General features: G+C 43.2%; 3 protein-coding genes across 8 annotated transcripts in view; 1 reads left to right on the forward strand and 2 right to left on the reverse strand.

Moving 5' to 3' along the window:
- Positions 1–296: 296 nt before the first annotated feature.
- LOC119722062 overlaps positions 297–26930 on the reverse strand; it is a 64034-nt gene continuing 37400 nt past the window's right edge. For 3 of the 6 annotated variants that reach the window (XM_038192051.1, XM_038192052.1, XM_038192050.1), the window contains exon 9: positions 12816–13065. In XM_038192051.1, the coding sequence (XP_038047979.1) occupies positions 12878–13065 (188 nt within the window). In that variant the 3' untranslated portion in view covers positions 12816–12877. Of the gene's footprint in view, positions 327–1842; positions 1950–6572; positions 6680–12815; positions 13066–26602; positions 26921–26930 lie in introns of those variants that run through there. The other 3 variants (XM_038192054.1, XM_038192055.1, XM_038192053.1) reach the window with 2 other exon arrangements.
- On the forward strand, positions 17261–20540 carry LOC119722061 (putative nuclease HARBI1). Its single transcript, XM_038192049.1, has 3 exons — positions 17261–18564; positions 19689–19790; positions 20063–20540. Exons 1-3 carry the CDS (start codon positions 18122–18124, stop codon positions 20334–20336), a joined length of 819 nt encoding a protein of 272 aa, XP_038047977.1. The 5' UTR covers positions 17261–18121; the 3' UTR covers positions 20337–20540.
- LOC119722064 lies at positions 21766–23227 on the reverse strand. Its single transcript, XM_038192056.1, has 2 exons — positions 22932–23227; positions 21766–22565 (listed from the first exon to the last, which is right to left on the reverse strand). Exons 1-2 carry the CDS (start codon positions 22969–22971, stop codon positions 22216–22218), a joined length of 390 nt encoding a protein of 129 aa, XP_038047984.1. The 5' UTR covers positions 22972–23227; the 3' UTR covers positions 21766–22215.

The following is a 26930-nucleotide window of genomic DNA, read 5'->3' on the forward strand; positions in this document are numbered from 1 at the left end:
ACCAGTTACAGGACCATCACTGTGTGGACCCATGTAGTAAGACATATGCCAATAACAGTTTGGAGCGCTTAGCCATAGGGCCTTCACCGTGAAGTTGATCCTGCTTGTGTTACATATAATTCCATTTTTCTAAGATGATCAAGTTAAAAAAAATAGAAAGAGCTCAATTGCATACATTTTGTATGTGGGGAAGAAATGGGACAATAAATCTTCATGTACCTTCAATGATTTCACTGGCTGCCTCGGAAACCATACTGCCACAAAAAAGGCATGCTTGCCGCTTCTCGTATATTCTAGCCTGCCCTTCGGTGCCTTGTTGAGCTCATCTATACAAACAACCAACAACAAAAAAGCATGAAGTCTTCGGAGTTGTAGTTTAATGTAGTAACAGTGAGACATGTATGTCAATAACAAATGGTTAGTGACCAGTTACAGGACCATCACTGTGTGGACCCATGTAGTAAGACATATGCCAATAACAGACAGGTGTGTGACCAGTTACAGGACCATCACTGTGTGGACCCATGTAGTAAGACATATGCCAATAACAGACAGGTGTGTGACCAGTTACAGGACCATTACTGTGTGGACCCAAATTGTAAGACATATGCCAATAACAGACAGGTGTGTGACCAGTTACAGGACCATCACTGTGTGGACCCATGTAGTAAGACATATGCCAATAACAGACAGGTGTGTGACCAGTTACAGGACCATCACTGTGTGGACCCATGTAGTAAGACAAATGCCAATAACAGACAGGTGTGTGACCAGTTAAAAGATCATCCTTGTGTGGACCCATGTAGTAAGACATATGCCAATAACAGACAGGTGTGTGACCAGTTACAAGACCATCACTGTGTGGACCCATGTAGTAAGACATATGCCAATAACAGACAGGTGTGTGACCAGTTACAGGACCATCACTGTGTGGACCCATGTAGTAAGACAAATGCCAATAACAGACAGGTGTGTGACCAGTTACAGGACCATCACTGTGTGGACCCATGTAGTAAGACATATGCCAATAACAGACAGGTGTGTGACCAGTCACAGGACCATCACTGTGTGGACCCATGTAGTAAGACATATGCCAATAACAGACAGGTGTGTGACCAGTTACAGGACCATCACTGTGTGGCCCATGTAGTAAGACAAATGCCAATAACAGACAGGTGTGTGACCAGTCACAGGACCATCACTGTGTGGACCCATGTAGTAAGACATATGCCAAAAACAGACAGGTGTGTGATCAGTCACAGGACCATCACTATGTGGACCCATGTTGTAAGACATATGCCAATAACAGACAGGTGTGTGACCAGTTACAGGACCATCACTGTGTGGACCCATGTAGTAAGACATACGCCAATAACAGACAGACGTGTGACCAGTTACAGGACTATTACTGTGTGGACCCATGTAGTAAGACAAATGCCAATAACAGACAGGTGTGTGACCAGTTACAGGACCATCCTTGTGTGGACCCATGTAGTAAGACATATGCCAATAACAGACAGGTGTGTGACCAGTTACAAGACCATCACTGTGTGCATCCATGTAGTAAGACATAAGCCAATAACAGACAGGTGTGTGACCAGTTACAGGACCATCACTGTGTGGACCCATGTAGTAAGACATATGCCAATAACAGATAGTGTGTGACCAGTTACAGGACCATTTTGGAGCGCTTAGCCATAGGGCCTTCACCGTGAAGTTGATCCTGCTTGTGTTACATATAATTCCATTTTTCTTAGATGATCAAGTTAAAAATAATAGAAAGAGCTCAATTGCATACATTTTGTATGTGGGGAAGAAATGGGACAATAAATCTTCATGTACCTTCAATGATTTCACTGGCTGCATTGGAAACCATACTGCCACAAAAAAGGCATGCTTGCCGCTTCTCGTATATTCTAGCCTGCCCTTCAGTGCCTTGTTGAGCTCATCTATACAAACAACCAACAACAAAAAAGCATGAAGTCTTCGGAGTTGTTGTAGTTTATTTTAGTAACAGTGAGACATGTATGTCAATAACAAATGGTTAGTGACCAGTTACAGGACCATCACTGTGTGGACCCATGTAGTATGACATACGCCAATAACAGACAGGTGTGTGACCAGTTACAGGACCATCACTGTGTGGACCCATGTAGTAAGACATACGCCAATAACAGACAGGTGTGTGACCAGTCACAGGACCATCACTGTGTGGACCCATGTAGTAAGACATACGCCAATAACAGACAGGTGTGTGACCAGTTACAGGACCATCACTGTGTGGACCCATGTAGTAAGACATATGCCAATAACAGACAGGTGTGTGACCAGTTACAGGACCATCACTGTGTGGAACCATGTAGTAAGACATATGCCAATAACAGACAGGTGTGTGACCAGTTACAGGACCATCACTGTGTGGACCCATGTAGTAAGACATATGCCAATAACAGACAGGTGTGTGACCAGTCACAGGACCATCACTGTGTGGACCCATGTAGTAAGACATATGCCAATAACAGACAGGAGTGTGACCAGTCACAGGACCATCACTGTGTGGACCCATGTAGTAAGACATATGCCAAAAATAGACGGGTGTGTGTTCAGTCACAGGACCATCACTGTGTGGACCCATGTAGTAAGACAAATGCCAATAACAGACAGGTGTGTGACCAGTTACAGGACCATCACTGTGTGGAACCATGTAGTAAGACATATGCCAATAACAGACAGGTGTGTGACCAGTTACAGGACCATCACTGTGTGGACCCATGTAGTAAGACATATGCCAAAAATAGACGGGTGTGTGATCAGTCACAGGACCATCACTGTGTGGACCCATGTAGTAAGACAAATGCCAACAACAGACAGGTGTGTGACCAGTTACAAGACCATCACTGTGTGGACCCATTAGGTAAGACAAATGCCAATAACAGACAGGTGTGTGACCAGTCACAGGACCATCACTGTGTGGACCCATGTAGTAAGACATATGCCAATAACAGACAGGTGTGTGACCAGTTACAGGACCATCACTGTGTGGAACCATGTAGTAAGACATATGCCAATAACAGACAGGTGTGTGATCAGTCACAGGACCATCACTGTGTGGACCCATTTTGTAAGACATATGCCAATAACAGACAGGTGTGTGATCAGTTACAGGACCATCACTGTGTGGACCCATGTAGTAAGACATATGCCAATAACAGACAGGTGTGTGACCAGTCACAGGACCATCACTGTGTGGACCCATGTAGTAAGACATATGCCAATAACAGACAGGAGTGTGACCAGTCACAGGACCATCACTGTGTGGACCCATGTAGTAAGACATATGCCAAAAATAGACGGGTGTGTGTTCAGTCACAGGACCATCACTGTGTGGACCCATGTAGTAAGACAAATGCCAATAACAGACAGGTGTGTGACCAGTTACAGGACCATCACTGTGTGGAACCATGTAGTAAGACATATGCCAATAACAGACAGGTGTGTGACCAGTTACAGGACCATCACTGTGTGGACCCATGTAGTAAGACAAATGCCAACAACAGACAGGTGTGTGACCAGTTACAGGACCATCACTGTGTGGACCCATTAGGTAAGACAAATGCCAATAACAGACAGGTGTGTGACCAGTCACAGGACCATCACTGTGTGGACCCATGTAGTAAGACATATGCCAATTACAGACAGGTGTGTGATCAGTCACAGGACCATCACTGTGTGGACCCATGTAGTAAGACATATGCCAATAACAGACAGGTGTGTGACCAGTCACAGGACCATCACTGTGTGGACCCATGTAGTAAGACATATGCCAATAACAGACAGGTGTGTGACCAGTCACAGGACCATCACTGTGTGGACCCATGTAGTAAGACATATGCCAAAAATAGACGGGTGTGTGATCAGTCACAGGACCATCACGGTGTGGACCCATGTTGTAAGACATATGCCAATAACAGACAGGTGTGTGACCAGTTACAGGACCATCACTGTGTGGACCCATGTAGTAAGACATATGCCAATAACAGACAGGTGTGTGACCAGTTACAGGACCATTACTGTGTGGACCCAAATTGTAAGACATATGCCAATAACAGACAGGTGTGTGACCAGTTACAGGACCATCACTGTGTGGACCCATGTAGTAAGACATATGCCAATAACAGACAGGTGTGTGACCAGTTACAGGACCATCACTGTGTGGACCCATGTAGTAAGACAAATGCCAATAACAGACAGGTGTGTGACCAGTTAAAAGACCATCCTTGTGTGGACCCATGTAGTAAGACATATGCCAATAACAGACAGGTGTGTGACCAGTTACAAGACCATCACTGTGTGGACCCATGTAGTAAGACATATGCCAATAACAGACAGGTGTGTGACCAGTTACAGGACCATCACTGTGTGGACCCATGTAGTAAGACAAATGCCAATAACAGACAGGTGTGTGACCAGTTACAGGACCATCACTGTGTGGACCCATGTAGTAAGACATATGCCAATAACAGACAGGTGTGTGACCAGTCACAGGACCATCACTGTGTGGACCCATGTAGTAAGACATATGCCAATAACAGACAGGTGTGTGACCAGTTACAGGACCATCACTGTGTGGCCCATGTAGTAAGACAAATGCCAATAACAGACAGGTGTGTGACCAGTCACAGGACCATCACTGTGTGGACCCATGTAGTAAGACAAATGCCAATAACAGACAGGTGTGTGACCAGTCACAGGACCATCACTGTGTGGACCCATGTAGTAAGACATATGCCAATAACAGACAGGTGTGTGACCAGTTACAGGACCATCACTGTGTGGAACCATGTAGTAAGACATATGCCAATAACAGACAGGTGTGTGATCAGTCACAGGACCATCACTGTGTGGACCCATTTTGTAAGACATATGCCAATAACAGACAGGTGTGTGATCAGTTACAGGACCATCACTGTGTGGACCCATGTAGTAAGACATACGCCAATAACAGACAGGTGTGTGACCAGTTACAGGACCATCACTGTGTGGACCCATGTAGTAAGACATACGCCAATAACAGACAGGTGTGTGACCAGTCACAGGACCATCACTGTGTGGACCCATGTAGTAAGACATACGCCAATAACAGACAGGTGTGTGACCAGTTACAGGACCATCACTGTGTGGACCCATGTAGTAAGACATATGCCAATAACAGACAGGTGTGTGACCAGTTACAGGACCATCACTGTGTGGAACCATGTAGTAAGACATATGCCAATAACAGACAGGTGTGTGACCAGTTACAGGACCAGCACTGTGTGGACCCAAATTGTAAGACATATGCCAATAACAGACAGGTGTGTGACCAGTTACAGGACCATCACTGTGTGGACCCATGTAGTAAGACATATGCCAATAACAGACAGGTGTGTGACCAGTTACAGGACCATCACTGTGTGGACCCATGTAGTAAGACAAATGCCAATAACAGACAGGTGTGTGACCAGTTAAAAGACCATCCTTGTGTGGACCCATGTAGTAAGACATATGCCAATAACAGACAGGTGTGTGACCAGTTACAAGACCATCACTGTGTGGACCCATGTAGTAAGACATATGCCAATAACAGACAGGTGTGTGACCAGTTACAGGACCATCACTGTGTGGACCCATGTAGTAAGACAAATGCCAATAACAGACAGGTGTGTGACCAGTTACAGGACCATCACTGTGTGGACCCATGTAGTAAGACATATGCCAATAACAGACAGGTGTGTGACCAGTCACAGGACCATCACTGTGTGGACCCATGTAGTAAGACATATGCCAATAACAGACAGGTGTGTGACCAGTTACAGGACCATCACTGTGTGGCCCATGTAGTAAGACAAATGCCAATAACAGACAGGTGTGTGACCAGTCACAGGACCATCACTGTGTGGACCCATGTAGTAAGACATATGCCAAAAACAGACAGGTGTGTGATCAGTCACAGGACCATCACTATGTGGACCCATGTTGTAAGACATATGCCAATAACAGACAGGTGTGTGACCAGTTACAGGACCATCACTGTGTGGACCCATGTAGTAAGACATACGCCAATAACAGACAGACGTGTGACCAGTTACAGGACTATTACTGTGTGGACCCATGTAGTAAGACAAATGCCAATAACAGACAGGTGTGTGACCAGTTACAGGACCATCCTTGTGTGGACCCATGTAGTAAGACATATGCCAATAACAGACAGGTGTGTGACCAGTTACAAGACCATCACTGTGTGCATCCATGTAGTAAGACATAAGCCAATAACAGACAGGTGTGTGACCAGTTACAGGACCATCACTGTGTGGACCCATGTAGTAAGACATATGCCAATAACAGATAGTGTGTGACCAGTTACAGGACCATTTTGGAGCGCTTAGCCATAGGGCCTTCACCGTGAAGTTGATCCTGCTTGTGTTACATATAATTCCATTTTTCTTAGATGATCAAGTTAAAAATAATAGAAAGAGCTCAATTGCATACATTTTGTATGTGGGGAAGAAATGGGACAATAAATCTTCATGTACCTTCAATGATTTCACTGGCTGCATTGGAAACCATACTGCCACAAAAAAGGCATGCTTGCCGCTTCTCGTATATTCTAGCCTGCCCTTCAGTGCCTTGTTGAGCTCATCTATACAAACAACCAACAACAAAAAAGCATGAAGTCTTCGGAGTTGTTGTAGTTTATTTTAGTAACAGTGAGACATGTATGTCAATAACAAATGGTTAGTGACCAGTTACAGGACCATCACTGTGTGGACCCATGTAGTATGACATACGCCAATAACAGACAGGTGTGTGACCAGTTACAGGACCATCACTGTGTGGACCCATGTAGTAAGACATACGCCAATAACAGACAGGTGTGTGACCAGTCACAGGACCATCACTGTGTGGACCCATGTAGTAAGACATACGCCAATAACAGACAGGTGTGTGACCAGTTACAGGACCATCACTGTGTGGACCCATGTAGTAAGACATATGCCAATAACAGACAGGTGTGTGACCAGTTACAGGACCATCACTGTGTGGAACCATGTAGTAAGACATATGCCAATAACAGACAGGTGTGTGACCAGTTACAGGACCATCACTGTGTGGACCCATGTAGTAAGACATATGCCAATAACAGACAGGTGTGTGACCAGTCACAGGACCATCACTGTGTGGACCCATGTAGTAAGACATATGCCAATAACAGACAGGAGTGTGACCAGTCACAGGACCATCACTGTGTGGACCCATGTAGTAAGACATATGCCAAAAATAGACGGGTGTGTGTTCAGTCACAGGACCATCACTGTGTGGACCCATGTAGTAAGACAAATGCCAATAACAGACAGGTGTGTGACCAGTTACAGGACCATCACTGTGTGGAACCATGTAGTAAGACATATGCCAATAACAGACAGGTGTGTGACCAGTTACAGGACCATCACTGTGTGGACCCATGTAGTAAGACATATGCCAAAAATAGACGGGTGTGTGATCAGTCACAGGACCATCACTGTGTGGACCCATGTAGTAAGACAAATGCCAACAACAGACAGGTGTGTGACCAGTTACAAGACCATCACTGTGTGGACCCATTAGGTAAGACAAATGCCAATAACAGACAGGTGTGTGACCAGTCACAGGACCATCACTGTGTGGACCCATGTAGTAAGACATATGCCAATAACAGACAGGTGTGTGACCAGTTACAGGACCATCACTGTGTGGAACCATGTAGTAAGACATATGCCAATAACAGACAGGTGTGTGATCAGTCACAGGACCATCACTGTGTGGACCCATTTTGTAAGACATATGCCAATAACAGACAGGTGTGTGATCAGTTACAGGACCATCACTGTGTGGACCCATGTAGTAAGACATATGCCAATAACAGACAGGTGTGTGACCAGTCACAGGACCATCACTGTGTGGACCCATGTAGTAAGACATATGCCAATAACAGACAGGAGTGTGACCAGTCACAGGACCATCACTGTGTGGACCCATGTAGTAAGACATATGCCAAAAATAGACGGGTGTGTGTTCAGTCACAGGACCATCACTGTGTGGACCCATGTAGTAAGACAAATGCCAATAACAGACAGGTGTGTGACCAGTTACAGGACCATCACTGTGTGGAACCATGTAGTAAGACATATGCCAATAACAGACAGGTGTGTGACCAGTTACAGGACCATCACTGTGTGGACCCATGTAGTAAGACAAATGCCAACAACAGACAGGTGTGTGACCAGTTACAGGACCATCACTGTGTGGACCCATTAGGTAAGACAAATGCCAATAACAGACAGGTGTGTGACCAGTCACAGGACCATCACTGTGTGGACCCATGTAGTAAGACATATGCCAATTACAGACAGGTGTGTGATCAGTCACAGGACCATCACTGTGTGGACCCATGTAGTAAGACATATGCCAATAACAGACAGGTGTGTGACCAGTCACAGGACCATCACTGTGTGGACCCATGTAGTAAGACATATGCCAATAACAGACAGGTGTGTGACCAGTCACAGGACCATCACCGTGTGGACCCATGTAGTAAGACATATGCCAAAAATAGACGGGTGTGTGATCAGTCACAGGACCATCACGGTGTGGACCCATGTTGTAAGACATATGCCAATAACAGACAGGTGTGTGACCAGTTACAGGACCATCACTGTGTGGACCCATGTAGTAAGACATATGCCAATAACAGACAGGTGTGTGACCAGTTACAGGACCATTACTGTGTGGACCCAAATTGTAAGACATATGCCAATAACAGACAGGTGTGTGACCAGTTACAGGACCATCACTGTGTGGACCCATGTAGTAAGACATATGCCAATAACAGACAGGTGTGTGACCAGTTACAGGACCATCACTGTGTGGACCCATGTAGTAAGACAAATGCCAATAACAGACAGGTGTGTGACCAGTTAAAAGACCATCCTTGTGTGGACCCATGTAGTAAGACATATGCCAATAACAGACAGGTGTGTGACCAGTTACAAGACCATCACTGTGTGGACCCATGTAGTAAGACATATGCCAATAACAGACAGGTGTGTGACCAGTTACAGGACCATCACTGTGTGGACCCATGTAGTAAGACAAATGCCAATAACAGACAGGTGTGTGACCAGTTACAGGACCATCACTGTGTGGACCCATGTAGTAAGACATATGCCAATAACAGACAGGTGTGTGACCAGTCACAGGACCATCACTGTGTGGACCCATGTAGTAAGACATATGCCAATAACAGACAGGTGTGTGACCAGTTACAGGACCATCACTGTGTGGCCCATGTAGTAAGACAAATGCCAATAACAGACAGGTGTGTGACCAGTCACAGGACCATCACTGTGTGGACCCATGTAGTAAGACAAATGCCAATAACAGACAGGTGTGTGACCAGTCACAGGACCATCACTGTGTGGACCCATGTAGTAAGACATATGCCAATAACAGACAGGTGTGTGACCAGTTACAGGACCATCACTGTGTGGAACCATGTAGTAAGACATATGCCAATAACAGACAGGTGTGTGATCAGTCACAGGACCATCACTGTGTGGACCCATTTTGTAAGACATATGCCAATAACAGACAGGTGTGTGATCAGTTACAGGACCATCACTGTGTGGACCCATGTAGTAAGACATACGCCAATAACAGACAGGTGTGTGACCAGTTACAGGACCATCACTGTGTGGACCCATGTAGTAAGACATACGCCAATAACAGACAGGTGTGTGACCAGTCACAGGACCATCACTGTGTGGACCCATGTAGTAAGACATACGCCAATAACAGACAGGTGTGTGACCAGTTACAGGACCATCACTGTGTGGACCCATGTAGTAAGACATATGCCAATAACAGACAGGTGTGTGACCAGTTACAGGACCATCACTGTGTGGAACCATGTAGTAAGACATATGCCAATAACAGACAGGTGTGTGACCAGTTACAGGACCATCACTGTGTGGACCCATGTAGTAAGACATATGCCAATAACAGACAGGTGTGTGACCAGTCACAGGACCATCACTGTGTGGACCCATGTAGTAAGACATATGCCAATAACAGACAGGAGTGTGACCAGTCACAGGACCATCACTGTGTGGACCCATGTAGTAAGACATATGCCAAAAATAGACGGGTGTGTGTTCAGTCACAGGACCATCACTGTGTGGACCCATGTAGTAAGACAAATGCCAATAACAGACGGGTGTGTGACCAGTTACAGGACCATCACTGTGTGGAACCATGTAGTAAGACATATGCCAATAACAGACAGGTGTGTGACCAGTTACAGGACCATCACTGTGTGGACCCATGTAGTAAGACATATGCCAAAAATAGACGGGTGTGTGATCAGTCACAGGACCATCACTGTGTGGACCCATGTAGTAAGACAAATGCCAACAACAGACAGGTGTGTGACCAGTTACAAGACCATCACTGTGTGGACCCATTAGGTAAGACAAATGCCAATAACAGACAGGTGTGTGACCAGTCACAGGACCATCACTGTGTGGACCCATGTAGTAAGACATATGCCAATAACAGACAGGTGTGTGACCAGTTACAGGACCATCACTGTGTGGAACCATGTAGTAAGACATATGCCAATAACAGACAGGTGTGTGATCAGTCACAGGACCATCACTGTGTGGACCCATTTTGTAAGACATATGCCAATAACAGACAGGTGTGTGATCAGTTACAGGACCATCACTGTGTGGACCCATGTAGTAAGACATATGCCAATAACAGACAGGTGTGTGACCAGTCACAGGACCATCACTGTGTGGACCCATGTAGTAAGACATATGCCAATAACAGACAGGAGTGTGACCAGTCACAGGACCATCACTGTGTGGACCCATGTAGTAAGACATATGCCAAAAATAGACGGGTGTGTGTTCAGTCACAGGACCATCACTGTGTGGACCCATGTAGTAAGACAAATGCCAATAACAGACAGGTGTGTGACCAGTTACAGGACCATCACTGTGTGGAACCATGTAGTAAGACATATGCCAATAACAGACAGGTGTGTGACCAGTTACAGGACCATCACTGTGTGGACCCATGTAGTAAGACAAATGCCAACAACAGACAGGTGTGTGACCAGTTACAGGACCATCACTGTGTGGACCCATTAGGTAAGACAAATGCCAATAACAGACAGGTGTGTGACCAGTCACAGGACCATCACTGTGTGGACCCATGTAGTAAGACATATGCCAATTACAGACAGGTGTGTGATCAGTCACAGGACCATCACTGTGTGGACCCATGTAGTAAGACATATGCCAATAACAGACAGGTGTGTGACCAGTCACAGGACCATCACTGTGTGGACCCATGTAGTAAGACATATGCCAATAACAGACAGGTGTGTGACCAGTCACAGGACCATCACTTTGTGGACCCATGTAGTAAGACATATGCCAAAAATAGACGGGTGTGTGATCAGTCACAGGACCATCACGGTGTGGACCCATGTTGTAAGACATATGCCAATAACAGACAGGTGTGTGACCAGTTACAGGACCATCACTGTGTGGACCCATGTAGTAAGACATATGCCAATAACAGACAGGTGTGTGACCAGTTACAGGACCATTACTGTGTGGACCCAAATTGTAAGACATATGCCAATAACAGACAGGTGTGTGACCAGTTACAGGACCATCACTGTGTGGACCCATGTAGTAAGACATATGCCAATAACAGAAAGGTGTGTGACCAGTTACAGGACCATCACTGTGTGGACCCATGTAGTAAGACAAATGCCAATAACAGACAGGTGTGTGACCAGTTAAAAGACCATCCTTGTGTGGACCCATGTAGTAAGACATATGCCAATAACAGACAGGTGTGTGACCAGTTACAAGACCATCACTGTGTGGACCCATGTAGTAAGACATATGCCAATAACAGACAGGTGTGTGACCAGTTACAGGACCATCACTGTGTGGACCCATGTAGTAAGACAAATGCCAATAACAGACAGGTGTGTGACCAGTTACAGGACCATCACTGTGTGGACCCATGTAGTAAGACATATGCCAATAACAGACAGGTGTGTGACCAGTCACAGGACCATCACTGTGTGGACCCATGTAGTAAGACATATGCCAATAACAGACAGGTGTGTGACCAGTTACAGGACCATCACTGTGTGGCCCATGTAGTAAGACAAATGCCAATAACAGACAGGTGTGTGACCAGTCACAGGACCATCACTGTGTGGACCCATGTAGTAAGACATATGCCAAAAACAGACAGGTGTGTGATCAGTCACAGGACCATCACTATGTGGACCCATGTTGTAAGACATATGCCAATAACAGACAGGTGTGTGACCAGTTACAGGACCATCACTGTGTGGACCCATGTAGTAAGACATACGCCAAAAACAGACAGACGTGTGACCAGTTACAGGACTATTACTGTGTGGACCCATGTAGTAAGACAAATGCCAATAACAGACAGGTGTGTGACCAGTTACAGGACCATCCTTGTGTGGACCCATGTAGTAAGACATATGCCAATAACAGACAGGTGTGTGACCAGTTACAAGACCATCACTGTGTGCATCCATGTAGTAAGACATAAGCCAATAACAGACAGGTGTGTGACCAGTTACAGGACCATCACTGTGTGGACCCATGTAGTAAGACATATGCCAATAACAGATAGTGTGTGACCAGTTACAGGACCATGTTGGAGCCCTTAGCCATAGGGCCTTCACCGTGAAGTTGATCCTGCTTGTGTTACATATAATTCCATTTTTCTTAGATGATCAAGTTAAAAATAATAGAAAGAGCTCAATTGCATACATTTTGTATGTGGGGAAGAAATGGGACAATAAATCTTCATGTACCTTCAATGATTTCACTGGCTGCATTGGAAACCATACTGCCACAAAAAAGGCATGCTTGCCGCTTCTCGTATATTCTAGCCTGCCCTTCAGTGCCTTGTTGAGCTCATCTATACAAACAACCAACAACAAAAAAGCATGAAGTCTTCGGAGTTGTTGTAGTTTATTTTAGTAACAGTGAGACATGTATGTCAATAACAAATGGTTAGTGACCAGTTACAGGACCATCACTGTGTGGACCCATGTAGTATGACATACGCCAATAACAGACAGGTGTGTGACCAGTTACAGGACCATCACTGTGTGGACCCATGTAGTAAGACATACGCCAATAACAGACAGGTGTGTGACCAGTTACAGGACCATCACTGTGTGGACCCATGTAGTAAGACATACGCCAATAACAGACAGGTGTGTGACCAGTTACAGGACCATCACTGTGTGGACCCATGTAGTAAGACATATGCCAATAACAGACAGGTGTGTGACCAGTTACAGGACCATCACTGTGTGGAACCATGTAGTAAGACATATGCCAATAACAGACAGGTGTGTGATCAGTCACAGGACCATCACTGTGTGGACCCATTTTGTAAGACATATGCCAATAACAGACAGGTGTTTGACCAGTTACAGGACCATCACTGTGTGGACCCATGTAGTAAGACATATGCCAATAACAGACAGGCGTGTGACCAGTTACAGGACCATCACTGTGTGGACCCATGTAGTAAGACATATGCCAATAACAGACAGGTGTGTGACCAGTCACAGGACCATCACTGTGTGGACCCATGTAGTAAGACATATGCCAATAACAGACAGGAGTGTGACCAGTCACAGGACCATCACTGTGTGGACCCATGTAGTAAGACATATGCCAAAAATAGACGGGTGTGTGTTCAGTCACAGGACCATCACTGTGTGGACCCATGTAGTAAGACAAATGCCAATAACAGACAGGTGTGTGACCAGTTACAGGACCATCACTGTGTGGAACCATGTAGTAAGACATATGCCAATAACAGACAGGTGTGTGACCAGTTACAGGACCATCACTGTGTGGACCCATGTAGTAAGACATATGCCAAAAATAGACAGGTGTGTGATCAGTCACAGGACCATCACTGTGTGGACCCATGTAGTAAGACAAATGCCAACAACAGACAGGTGTGTGACCAGTTACAAGACCATCACTGTGTGGACCCATTAGGTAAGACAAATGCCAATAACAGACAGGTGTGTGACCAGTCACAGGACCATCACTGTGTGGACCCATGTAGTAAGACATATGCCAATAACAGACAGGTGTGTGACCAGTTACAGGACCATCACTGTGTGGAACCATGTAGTAAGACATATGCCAATAACAGACAGGTGTGTGATCAGTCACAGGACCATCACTGTGTGGACCCATTTTGTAAGACATATGCCAATAACAGACAGGTGTTTGACCAGTTACAGGACCATCACTGTGTGGACCCATGTAGTAAGACATATGCCAATAACAGACTTGGTGTGTGACCAGTCACAGGACCATCACTGTGTGGACCCATGTAGTAAGACATATGCCAATAACAGACAGGAGTGTGACCAGTCACAGGACCATCACTGTGTGGACCCATGTAGTAAGACATATGCCAAAAATAGACGGGTGTGTGTTCAGTCACAGGACCATCACTGTGTGGACCCATGTAGTAAGACAAATGCCAATAACAGACAGGTGTGTGACCAGTTACAGGACCATCACTGTGTGGAACCATGTAGTAAGACATATGCCAATAACAGACAGGTGTGTGACCAGTTACAGGACCATCACTGTGTGGACCCATGTAGTAAGACAAATGCCAACAACAGACAGGTGTGTGACCAGTTACAGGACCATCACTGTGTGGACCCATTAGGTAAGACAAATGCCAATAACAGACAGGTGTGTGACCAGTCACAGGACCATCACTGTGTGGACCCATGTAGTAAGACATATGCCAATAACAGACAGGTGTGTGATCAGTCACAGGACCATCACTGTGTGGACCCATGTAGTAAGACATATGCCAATAACAGACAGGTGTGTGAGCAGTCACAGGACCATCACTGTGTGGACCCATGTAGTAAGACATATGCCAATAACAGACAGGTGTGTGACCAGTCACAGGACCATCACTGTGTGGACCCATGTAGTAAGACATATGCCAAAAATAGACGGGTGTGTGATCAGTCACAGGACCATCACGGTGTGGACCCATGTTGTAAGACATATGCCAATAACAGACAGGTGTGTGACCAGTTACAGGACCATCAATGTGTGGATCCATGTAGTAAGACATAAGCCAATAACAGACAGGTGTGTGACCAGTTACAAGACCATCACTGTGTGGATCCATGTAGTAAGACAAATGCCAATAACAGACAGGTGTGTGACCAGTTAAAAGACCATCCTTGTGTGGACCCATGTAGTAAGACATATGCCAATAACAGACAGGTGTGTGACCAGTTACAAGACCATCACTGTGTGGACCCATGTAGTAAGACATATGCCAATAACAGACAGGTGTGTGACCAGCGGTCGATTTCACGAAACGCTACGATGCATCGTAAACATAAGTTGTGATGCAGATGCATCGCAACTTACAAAATGGCCTAAAAACGATTTCACGAAACTTACGATGCGTTCAATGATTCGTAAATCCCATGGCAACAGTATGTAATACATCGTAACTTACGACGACCTCAAGGGTCGTCGTAACTCAAGTTGCAGGGGAAAAAATGGCGTTTATGCTGCTGCTAGACAGAGAAGCTGGCCGGGCATTACGCCGAGAAAGATTGTTTGGAGAGCGTAGACCGCGTAGATGCCCGCTTGATTCTTTGACAGACGATGAAATTTATAGACGCTATCGTTTCACCAGAAATGGAATTACAGAGTTATTAGAGAGGGTTGAACTTGAACTAGAACACGATACAAAGGTAATTAATGCGACGAAACGTATACATGTATATTACTATAGGCCTAGGCCTACATACAATTATGATGATGAATTTATATAAGGAATACTAATTTAAAACAAAACATAGCAAATGTTATAATTAAGTAACGTACGACTAGGGAAAAGTTTAACGTGGATAAAGTGTATAGCGCCACCGTTCGTTTACTGAAGAATATGGCAGCGTCCGTACGGACGCATTTATTTTTAGCATGTTTAGTCGGCCGTGTTTAGTCACCTACTTAGTTTTAGCTCCATGGTTTTATCATTTAAACACTGATCCAACTTATACAGTATTTGCTGCTCAATGCTACAAACACTGGACGGAATCAAAGCTAAGTTCCTCTTAACTAAATTAATTTGAGTACATGCCGTTCAAACTTGAGTGAGGACATGGAGGAGGGGAATGCTTTAGGGAAGTACAGGCGCTGGTGCTAACGTATAGGCGCAGCATGATAGGCTTGGCTTTATAGCCCCATAAATGTGGCCAATTTAATTTACTGGACTACCTCCGTAAATAAATGCCACACTTCCACCATGTACAAAAACATGTCGAACTTTGTCAAATTTTGATTTTCACAGTCATGACAGTTAGGCTTAGTTTGTAGTCATGGTAGTTTATTTTTGCTTTAGAAGCATACTCACCATGCTCACCATCCATTAGTTGCGATAATCGTAACCCACCATCCTCCCGACCGTCGGGAGGATGGTGGGTTACGATTATCACAACTACCTCGATATAGGCTAATCAGAAAGTGCTGCCTTTTTCAGATGTCTAAACTCTAATTTTCGTGACATTTCATGTTCAAATTTTGATACGAAAACGTGTGCAAACAAATCTGGAAATTTCACATAAAATAGATATCTGAAAAAGGCAGCACTTTCTGATTATAATATAAAGAGGGTGAGTATGTTTCTAAAGCAAAAATAAACTACAAACTAAGCCTAAATGTGAAAATCAAAATTTGACAAAGTTTGACATGTTTTTGTTCATGGTGGAAGGCGTCAAGGGCGGATCCAGGGGGGGGGGCCAAAGGGGGCCATGGCCCCCCCAGAAACGAAACCAATTTTTTTATTTTTTAATGTGACATCGCAATAAAGGCAGGCAATGAGTTCACCACCATCTTTTCCTCCAAAAAAATTGGTTAAAGTGGTCAGAAATTGCCTCAGATCGCACCACAGAGCATCTAGAATCCAAAAATTTTTTAGACCCACTTTTTGGGAGGACCAAATTTTTTTTTGGCCCCCCCCAAAATTGTGTTCTGGATCCGCCCTTGGAAGGCGTGGCCTTTATTTACGGAGGTAGTCCAGTAAATTTGCCATATGTATGGGGCTAAGCTAGGCTTGGCACGGCATGTTGTTTTTGGAGCAGACATGGCGGAAGGGATATTGAAAGGAGGGTTTTAATTTATTGGTTTCATCGCAACTACTAATGGAGGGCCCCTGTTTATTTTCAATCAAATAATACTCAAGGGTGTCTTTTTATTACTCAAACATTTCCTTTTGTAGCAGACTTCTCTCAATTCTAATGACACTTTTTTTGCGGTAATTTTCATCATTTTTGGGTGGCAGAAATTATTTCCTAAGCAGTTTACGGTTAGTTATTTTGGCTATGATACAAGCAGGAAAGGTCACTTTATATGTTTGAATCGTTTCAAATATAGATCGCTAAGAAATCAGTTAGGCCTATGTTAGTACTATAGGCCTCATGAGACCTAATGACGTCACACTTTGTTTATATGTGGGCTTTCCCGTGGTAAATGGTCCCTACTTTGTCTGGCGTCCTGACTTTGCTTTCATAGGATTAGGAAAACCCATATGTAAACAAAGTCATTATGTCATTAGGTCTCAGGTCTATTTGTGGAAAGAGGGCAGGGTTTTGATTTATGAAAGAAAGTTGTAATTGGGGGATAACAGTGTGAGGCCCCAGTCTTCACTGCGTGATAATGACTGGGGAGGCGGGATGACCACTGTTAATGCAAACTGTGTTACAATAGCACTTTTTAACCAGGACACACGTTATTGAAGATCACAAAGTGTGAACTTTAAATTGAAGCCTTTTTAAAGATGTATTTAAAAACGTTTCACGCTTAAAGTGTGTGTTAGATAATGTAATAATAATCAAATATTCACTTGCAAATTTGAATTTCTATTGTCACAGCGTAGCAATGCAATCTCAGCGCAGATGCAGCTTTTGACGGCCCTTAGATTTTTTGCCACTGGCTCCTTTTACACCATGCACGGAGACCTTCATGACATGAGTGCACCATCAGTGAGCAGGATAATCCATCGAGTCTGTAGAGCCATCAATAGAGAAGCCAACAGAGTCATCAAGTTTCCTGTGCGCCAACATGATGTGAACAGAGCCCAACGCGACTTCTTTGCCATCGCCGGCTTTCCTGAAGTTGTTGGAGCTGTTGATGGGAGTCACATCCGTTTGTATGGTGCCCCTCTAATGGATGACGAGCACCTATATGTTAACCGGAAAGGCTGGCACAGCATCAACATTCAAGTCATCTGTGATGCTAACTACCTGATCACAAATGTTGTCGCCAGGTGGCCAGGCAGTACACACGACAGTGCCATTATCCACGGCAGTGTCATTGGTGACATGTTTAGTGATGGCAGGTCAGTCAATTATCTGATAATTGGGAAAAAAATGGAACATTTAGCCAATCAAATTTGATTGAATCGCACAAGCATGAGCACAAACACTAACAAAAGATGGCTTCTTCTTTGCTGTTGCAAGATATTTAGTTCACTTCTTGATTTTAAAGCCAGACAAGATGTGTACGCAGAATTACACAATGTGATAGCTTGCGTGAACAGTATTCAGTAGTCCTAAGTAGTTTTAGTTTTGATAAGAACAGTCCCGCTTTAAGTTCTAAAAGAACTTGTCTTTGGTCTTAGAACTTAAAGCAGGACTGTTCTTATCCATTAACAGCAGTCACCCCCACACCCGGTCATTATCACGCAGTGAAGACCGGATCCTCACACTGTTATTCCCATTAATAAATACCTTTTTAACGAAATAAACAGTTAAAATGCTCCAATTTTGTGACTTTCCTTCGGCGATATTTCCAGACTTTTTGTGTTCATGTTCATGGGCCATATTTTAGCTTAACAGGTATAATGACGTAAACTCAACAGAAACTGCTGCCGTAGTGAAACAAATTACAACAATGTTTTCATATCTTTACCTGATGGAGGAAGCTGAAATCTCGTTTACACATTCCTTGTGTCCGGAGTTACAAAGATGCTTGGTTTAGGAAAGGTAAATATGTCGGTGGGTGAAGTGTTCAAAGAAAATAAATCGTAGATCTACGTTTTCGTCGTAAACATCCTCAGTATATACTGCACTGCTGTACGATGTCGTTTCAAAACTTCCTTACGCGCGCACACGCACGCATCCCTAGCAACTGTGTTGCGTACGCGCGCGTCAGTCTCACGCGATGGGGGTTGAGCGCATGTGCAGTGCTCTATTGTTACAAGCTACTGCAGGACTGTTACTATATTTTGACCAATCATTGGCTTGCATGGGGCTGAACGGGGCTGGATCAATGCTGGTTCAGGGGCCATTTATTCGCTTGATCTTTGAAGCCGGTCCATTATCACCGTTAATGCCCGGCCACGTGATCGAGTCTCGACCAATCAGAAACCATCAACTCTCCAAGGTATTTATTAATAGAATCTAATTGAAATCATGTTTGACGTGAACAACATAAAATTGTTAACCGAATCTTCATTTTCAGGCTGCAAGGTATGCTCATAGGTGATTCAGCATATGCCCTCAGACCGTGGCTGACGACACCAATTGAGAACCCCATAACAGACGCTGAAAGAAATTATAACAGGTAATGTGATTCACACTATTTGTCCACAGTTTTTTTAAATAGGGGCGGGAGCTTTTGATGTGCTGAACTATACATGTACATGTATATTTGTGTGCATTTTTTCACTCTCATTGGGGGGGGGGGGGGGGCAGAGTTCTGAGAATGAGACTCCCTCACCCCTCTGGCTGGGCCACTGAGTAATTTAAAGGTTGAATATTGTATAAAAGGTGTAATTCATACTTGTTATATTGACTTTGACTCATGCCATATTTGTTTATTTTTCCCAATTAAAGGTGTCACAGAAGAACAAGGGTCAAGGTGGAGCAAACGTTCGGTCAGCTAAAGCGGAAATTTCCATGCCTGGCACTTGGTCTCAGGGTATCACCCAGTAGAGCATGTCAAATCATCAAGGCTTGCTGCGTTCTGCACAATCTAGCCAAGATCATGGGTGAGCCTGATTTTGAGGAGGAAGTAGAAGTTGAGGAGGTTGGGGCTCTGCCATATGTTGGAGTACTCCATGATGGTCAAGCACATAGGGAGCGTATTATTCGTCAGTATTTTAACTAAATTGATGTATTGTAAAGTTTCATAGTTAATTCAACAGATGTTGAAATGTTATAAAAATTAGAGTGGCCTCATATTTCATCCTGAGCAAGGACTTTTTCAGAGGCAAAGGATTTTGCATTATGTGATTTCTTGCCTCTGAAATTGTCCTTGTTGAGGATGAGTGGGAGACTTTTGAGACAATGGTGGCAGCAAACACACAGGTCCTTTTTTCATTGTTTGCGTCATATTGAGCACGCGCTTTAGCTTAAACATGATGTAAACAATTGAGAAGGACCGGTGTGTTTGCTGCCACCAACGTCTCAAAATCTCCCATTATCATATCAGCCAACTCTTTTTTTTTTATTTATGTATATTTCAGGTCAATCTAGTCAGTGAGCAGTTTGCAGCAGTTTCTTCTTCATTTTCTGTAATCTGTTTTTATTGGATGCAAATAGGATGGGCAAGTAAGAGCAAGAAAATCAGCATGGGCAAAAAGAACAGGTTATCGTTAACCCCCCCCCCCCTCCAGTTTTGGTGACATGTAAAGACACACAACTATTTAACAAACAATTGGAAATTAGTTCACAGTAACTATTTATTGTGCTTCTTTGAATAAAAACATACAGTTCAATAATGTATTGCTCTCTTCCAAATGTAAAATATAAATAAAAACGCAGGAGTACTCTTTATTCACACTTTTTACTCTCTTCAAACTAAGATTTTAAGCATCCTCTTGAATAATATATCATGAAAAAATATTATCTAGTGTGCATGAGATGAAGCAGGTTTCTTGCACTTCGGGTTTTTTTGTTGTCTTTGATAACTAATTTTCCAAACAAACAAAAAAGGCCCAGAATCGGTGATATCCCCTGGAACAGTGTGAGTAACTTAGAATTTGCAATATTTTTTTATATGCATGTTAAAGTTAAGGTTGAGTTAAAAAAATATATACAGTCGAGTCTCGTTAATACAAACTCCATTGGACCTAGCCAAATTTGAAAGAGGAACATCAGTCCCATTCATTGTGCACATAAATGTACAGTCGGGACTAAGGCTTTATGTTTGTTATAACCAGAATTTTGTATTAACAGAGTTTGTACTAACGAGATTTGACTGTAGATAACCTTTACATGCTTTCGTGGATTTTGGTGAAACTTAGATGCAGTGACCCAAGTTGGGTAGAAAGACACAATTCTTTGGATTGTTGAGGTCAAAGGTCATGTAGGGATCATCAGAGGTAATTGTTTAAATACCCTACTGTTTCTTTGTCTACATAATATGATATATTTTAATGTTACTTGGATGGAGTGATCCTTGGGTAGGGGTGTATGACACCTCTTTAGAAAATGGAGGTCATAAGTGATCTAGAGGTCATTTGAGGAATTTAAAAAATATGCAAACTTTCACTTTTTTTTCGACACATAAAATTATCAGTTGTGTTGTATCTTGATTTTTTTTAACAAAATACAATTATGAACTTTCCTCTATGCCAATCGATGTGATATTTTCTTCAGGAATGCTTTAAAAGATATGCTTTAAAATAGTTCTACATTGTATTTACATGTCTGTTTAAAGGTTTAAAGAAAGAAACAAAGAGAAATTCATAATGATTTAATACTTTTAAACAACTTGCAAATAAGTAAAATGTTGAACTTAAAATTAGGCACAGTGGAAATAGCTAATGAGAACAAACTTTTTTGTAGAACCATTCGGCATAAATTTGTAGGAGTAGTGGAGCTCTGACATGAGCCCATTTGTACCCGATATTGCAACCAGACTATACATGACTATACATCGAGTACAAACATGCTCTTCTCAGAGCCATCACTAATTACATATATTTTGCCGAATGTTGTTACCTCAAGTTTATCCTTATTAGATGGAAAAAAAACCAACAATTTTAGGACTCAGATACGATTACTGCACCGTGCTTCTCCAGTGTAAATGCCACTAGTATTTGAAAGGAATGGCTAATTTCCTTCAAGGCTTCCGTCATGGCTTGTGAAGCTTCCAGTTGTTGCCGAGCTATTTTCAATTTTTCTTTGTCGATCTGCAACCTTTCCCTCTCGATTTGGAGTATGCTCTGATCTCTTGCTATCTTCTTCCTTTGTACTGGTGGTCTTGAACTTGCAGTGCTGCACTCGCCCTTTTCTCTCTCTATTTCCTTCTCAACCTCCTCTGGCTCTACCTGTACGGGCTCCACCTCCTCCATATCTACATCAGTGTCGATGGTGTCACTGCATGTGATAGCTGTAGCAAATGAGTACAATTATATCATCGTCATTTGTTTGTTTTTACAAATCGCATTTCCCCTTCCTAACAATGAATTTGATAGACACATGTATTTCAAATAGTCTTTAAATCATTTAGTTCAAAAATCGTCAACATGTCTTATTGACTTAAACAAAGAATAACACTATTCTTGAAATCAGCTGTGTCTCAGACTTGCATGTCATGAAGAGAACAATTCAATATAACTATCCAATAAACACCGAAGTTCATGAATTGAGTGGAAATAAATACTCAAAATATGTAAGAAAAGAATATTAGTATTTTGAATCAGGTTTTCGTCTGAAGTGTTTTCTCAGTTGTTTTCAAAGGCTTTAAATATCCTACCTTTTTCAACACTGCCTAGCAGAAATTCCAAGTCTGGCATTGTTTCGCCTTCGTATTTTTCCACGATGCCATCGGTAGCAGGGCATCGAGGACAAGCTCGTATGTCGAGTTTACTGGTGGTTTAGGACCCCCTCCTGAAAATAAGCGAGACAGCATTGTTATTGTTATTCGAATTGAAGACTTCCAATAATCTTGTAATCTTGTTAAATGCATTCATGCAATATACTTGAACAGAGTTGAAAAAACTCGAGTTTTGTTATTGTTGAAAATGTTGAAAATGTTTGTTAGCATCAGAGTGAAGGGCAAAACCTAATATTGAATCAAAAAGTTAGTTGAATGAATTTCATTACCTGTTTTGTTGATCTCCCGATGGTAGCTCCTCGCCTGGCTTGAGATATCTTGCCATTTTTTACGTACTTTGGTCCAGTCCCTTAGTTGGCCCCCACACTCATTCAGCTCATCTGCCCCCATCTTCCAATGATCTTTCTTCACTTTATCTACCTCAGCTGTAGCCTTGCAGCGTGTGCCAAACAATTTGGCTGTATGGCTCTTAATGAACTCGGCCAGAATTTTGACCTCCTCATGAGACCAGTTCGCGGCTCGCTCAGGAGGAACTTTAGTCTTGGACATGACTAGGCCTATTTAATGTAAGTTTGTGAATGACAACAATCCAAATGCTGACAGACGGTTGCACACGCCCCAACCACTGCAAACACAATTTTGTTTAAACATTAACAGATTTATATTATTCCATTTTTCATGTTTTGAATTTTTGTTTTGTTTTACATTTCAATTTTTATGTAAAACTACTTGGCCCTTGTGTTTGTGGACTCTATTTATTTTTAAATATTTTAATCATAATTCTGAGGTGAATATTGTAAACCCCCCCCCTCCCAATTTTATGGACATGTTTTTTTTTAAATTTAATACAAGTTTCTTGTTTTCAGAATGAAGCCCTGGTGACGATGGCTGGGAGTAGTTAGAGGCCTATTTTACATTAGCCAGCATAGGGCTGAAGCCTAATGTAACCTGGGAAAATATCAGGTTTTTTATCACTCAGTCAAACTAAGTTTGACTTTGAGTCTTGACTCAATAATTAATAATAATATGGTCGAAATTCTGCCTGTGCTGTGACTACTTTATATACATGTAGTACTAGTAAGAGAAAAGTGGTGGTTCTGTGAAGTATGTCCCTTCGTAAGTTCGTTTTGATTTTGGTGAAAAGAACTGGGGCTTTAGCCTAAATCGCTTTAACTATCGCTAATAATAAAATAAGTTAAAATCTTCTCATTTAACTTCAAATTTAACCCCAACCAGAATACGTACTGAATGTGAATTTAAGCCGAAAGCGTGCAGACAACCGACTGACAGAAGTTTGGATGGATGCAGTGCAGTCTTTACACTGGATACTCTTTGACTAGGACAACAAAGTTTATCGCTGTAAATATCACTCAGTAGGCCTACTTTAATTAATCAAATGAACTTACCAAAATTCCTTAGCAACGTGGACGGTCTTCGTATATTTAGCAGACGACATCGTCGGCCATCTTCAGCGCGACTGCGTGCGCGTCTCTTGGTTTCGCGCGCTACAGACGGCTGTTGCATTGTTGTAGACTGTTTTTCACATAAAAGAGTCGTATGCATTAAGGTCATCCTCGTTCACAAACTCTATTTTATATAAAACATTGCTTGCGATGGATCGTTCTTACGATGTGTTTCGTGAAATTGCAAAAGCAGTTCGTCGTAGCTACGATGCTTCGTAGAGCTGCGATGGCTCGTAAACCCTGCGATGCATCGTAAGTTAAGAACAGTTTCGTGAAATCGACCGCAGTTACAGGACCATCACTGTGTGGACCCATGTAGTAAGACATATGCCAATAACAGACAGGTGTGTGACCAGTTACAGGACCATCATTGTGTGGACCCATGTAGTAAGACATATGCCAATAACAGACAGGTGTGTGACCAGTCACAGGACCATCACTGTGTGGACCCATGTAGTAAGACATATGCCAATAACAGACAGGTGTGTGACCAGTCACAGGACCATCACTGTGTGGACCCATGTAGTAAGACATATGCCAATAACAGACAGGTGTGTGACCAGTCACAGGACCATGACTGTGTGGACCCATGTAGTAAGACAAATGCCAATAACAGACAGGAGTGTGACCAGTTACAGGACCATCACTGTGTGGACCCATGTAGTAAGACATATGCCAATAACAGACAGGTGTGTGACCAGTCACAGGACCATCACTGAGTGGACCCATGTAGTAAGACATATGCCAATAACAGACAGGTGTGTGATCAGTCACAGGACCATCACTGTGTGGACCCATGTAGTAAGACATATGCCAATAACAGACAGGTGTGTGACCAGTCACAGGACCATCACTGTGTGGACCCATGTAGTAAGACATATGCCAATAACAGACAGGTGTGTGACCAGTCACAGGACCATGACTGTGTGGACCCATGTAGTAAGACAAATGCCAATAACAGACAGGAGTGTGACCAGTTACAGGACCATCACTGTGTGGACCCATGTAGTAAGACATATGCCAATAACAGACAGGTGTGTGACCAGTCACAGGACCATCACTGTGTGGACCCATGTAGTAAGACATATTCCAATAACAGACAGGTGTGTGATCAGTCACAGGACCATCACTGTGTGGACCCATGTTGTAAGACATATGCCAATAACAGACAGGTGTGTGACCAGTTACAGGACCATCACTGTGTGGACCCATGTAGTAAGACATATGCCAATAACAGACAGGTGTGTGATCAGTCACAGGACCATCACTGTGTGGACCCATGTTGTAAGACATATGCCAATAACAGACAGGTGTGTGACCAGTCACAGGACCATCACTGTGTGGACCCATGTAGTAAGACATATTCCAATAACAGACAGGTGTGTGATCAGTCACAGGACCATCACTGTGTGGACCCATGTTGTAAGACATATGCCAATAACAGACAGGTGTGTGATCAGTCACAGGACCATCACTGTGTGGACCCATGTTGTAAGACAAATGCCAATAACAGACAGTTGTGTGACCAGTTACAGGACCATCACTGTGTGGATCCATGTAGTAAGACATAAGCCAATAACAGACAGGTGTGTGACCAGTTACAAGACCATCACTGTGTGGATCCATGTAGTATGACATATGCCAATAACAGATAGTGTGTGACCAGTTACAGGACCATCACTGTGTGGACCCATGTAGTAAGACATATGCCAATAACAGATAGTGTGTGACCAGTCACAGGACCATCACTGTGTGGACCCATGTAGTAAGACATATGCCAATAACAGATAGTGTGTGACCAGTTACAGGACCATCACTGTGTGGACCCATGTAGTAAGACATATGCCAATAACAGATAGTGTGTGACCAGTTACAAGACCATCACTGTGTGGACCCATGTAGTAAGACATATGCCAATAACAGATAGTGTGTGACCAGTTACAAGACCATCACTGTGTGGATCTATATAGTAAGACATAAGCCAATAACAGACAGGTGTGTAACCAGTTACAGGACCATCACTGTGTGGACCCATGTAGTATGACATATGCCAATAACAGATAGTGTGTGACCAGTTACAAGACCATCACTGTGTGGACCCATGTAGTAAGACATATGCCAATAACAGATAGTGTGTGACCAGTTACAGGACCATCACTATGTGGACCCATGTAGTATGACATATGCCAATAACAGTTTGGAGCGCTTAGCCATAGGGCCTTCACCGTGAAGTTGATCCTGCTTGTGTTACATATAATTCCATTTTTCTTAGATGATCAAGTTAAAAATAATAGAAAGAGCTCAATTGCATACATTTTGTATGTGGGGAAGAAATGGGACAATAAATCTTTATGTTCCTTCAATGATTTCACTTGCAATATCGTTACTGTCATCTTTCGATACAGGCTTATCATCAGTGTCATTGTTTTGTCTTAGTGTAGAAACCTGGTGACAA

Source organism: Patiria miniata, unplaced genomic scaffold (assembly GCF_015706575.1).
Source record: "Patiria miniata isolate m_02_andy unplaced genomic scaffold, ASM1570657v1 HiC_scaffold_14, whole genome shotgun sequence".
In the NCBI taxonomy this organism is placed as follows: Eukaryota; Metazoa; Echinodermata; class Asteroidea; order Valvatida; family Asterinidae; genus Patiria; species Patiria miniata.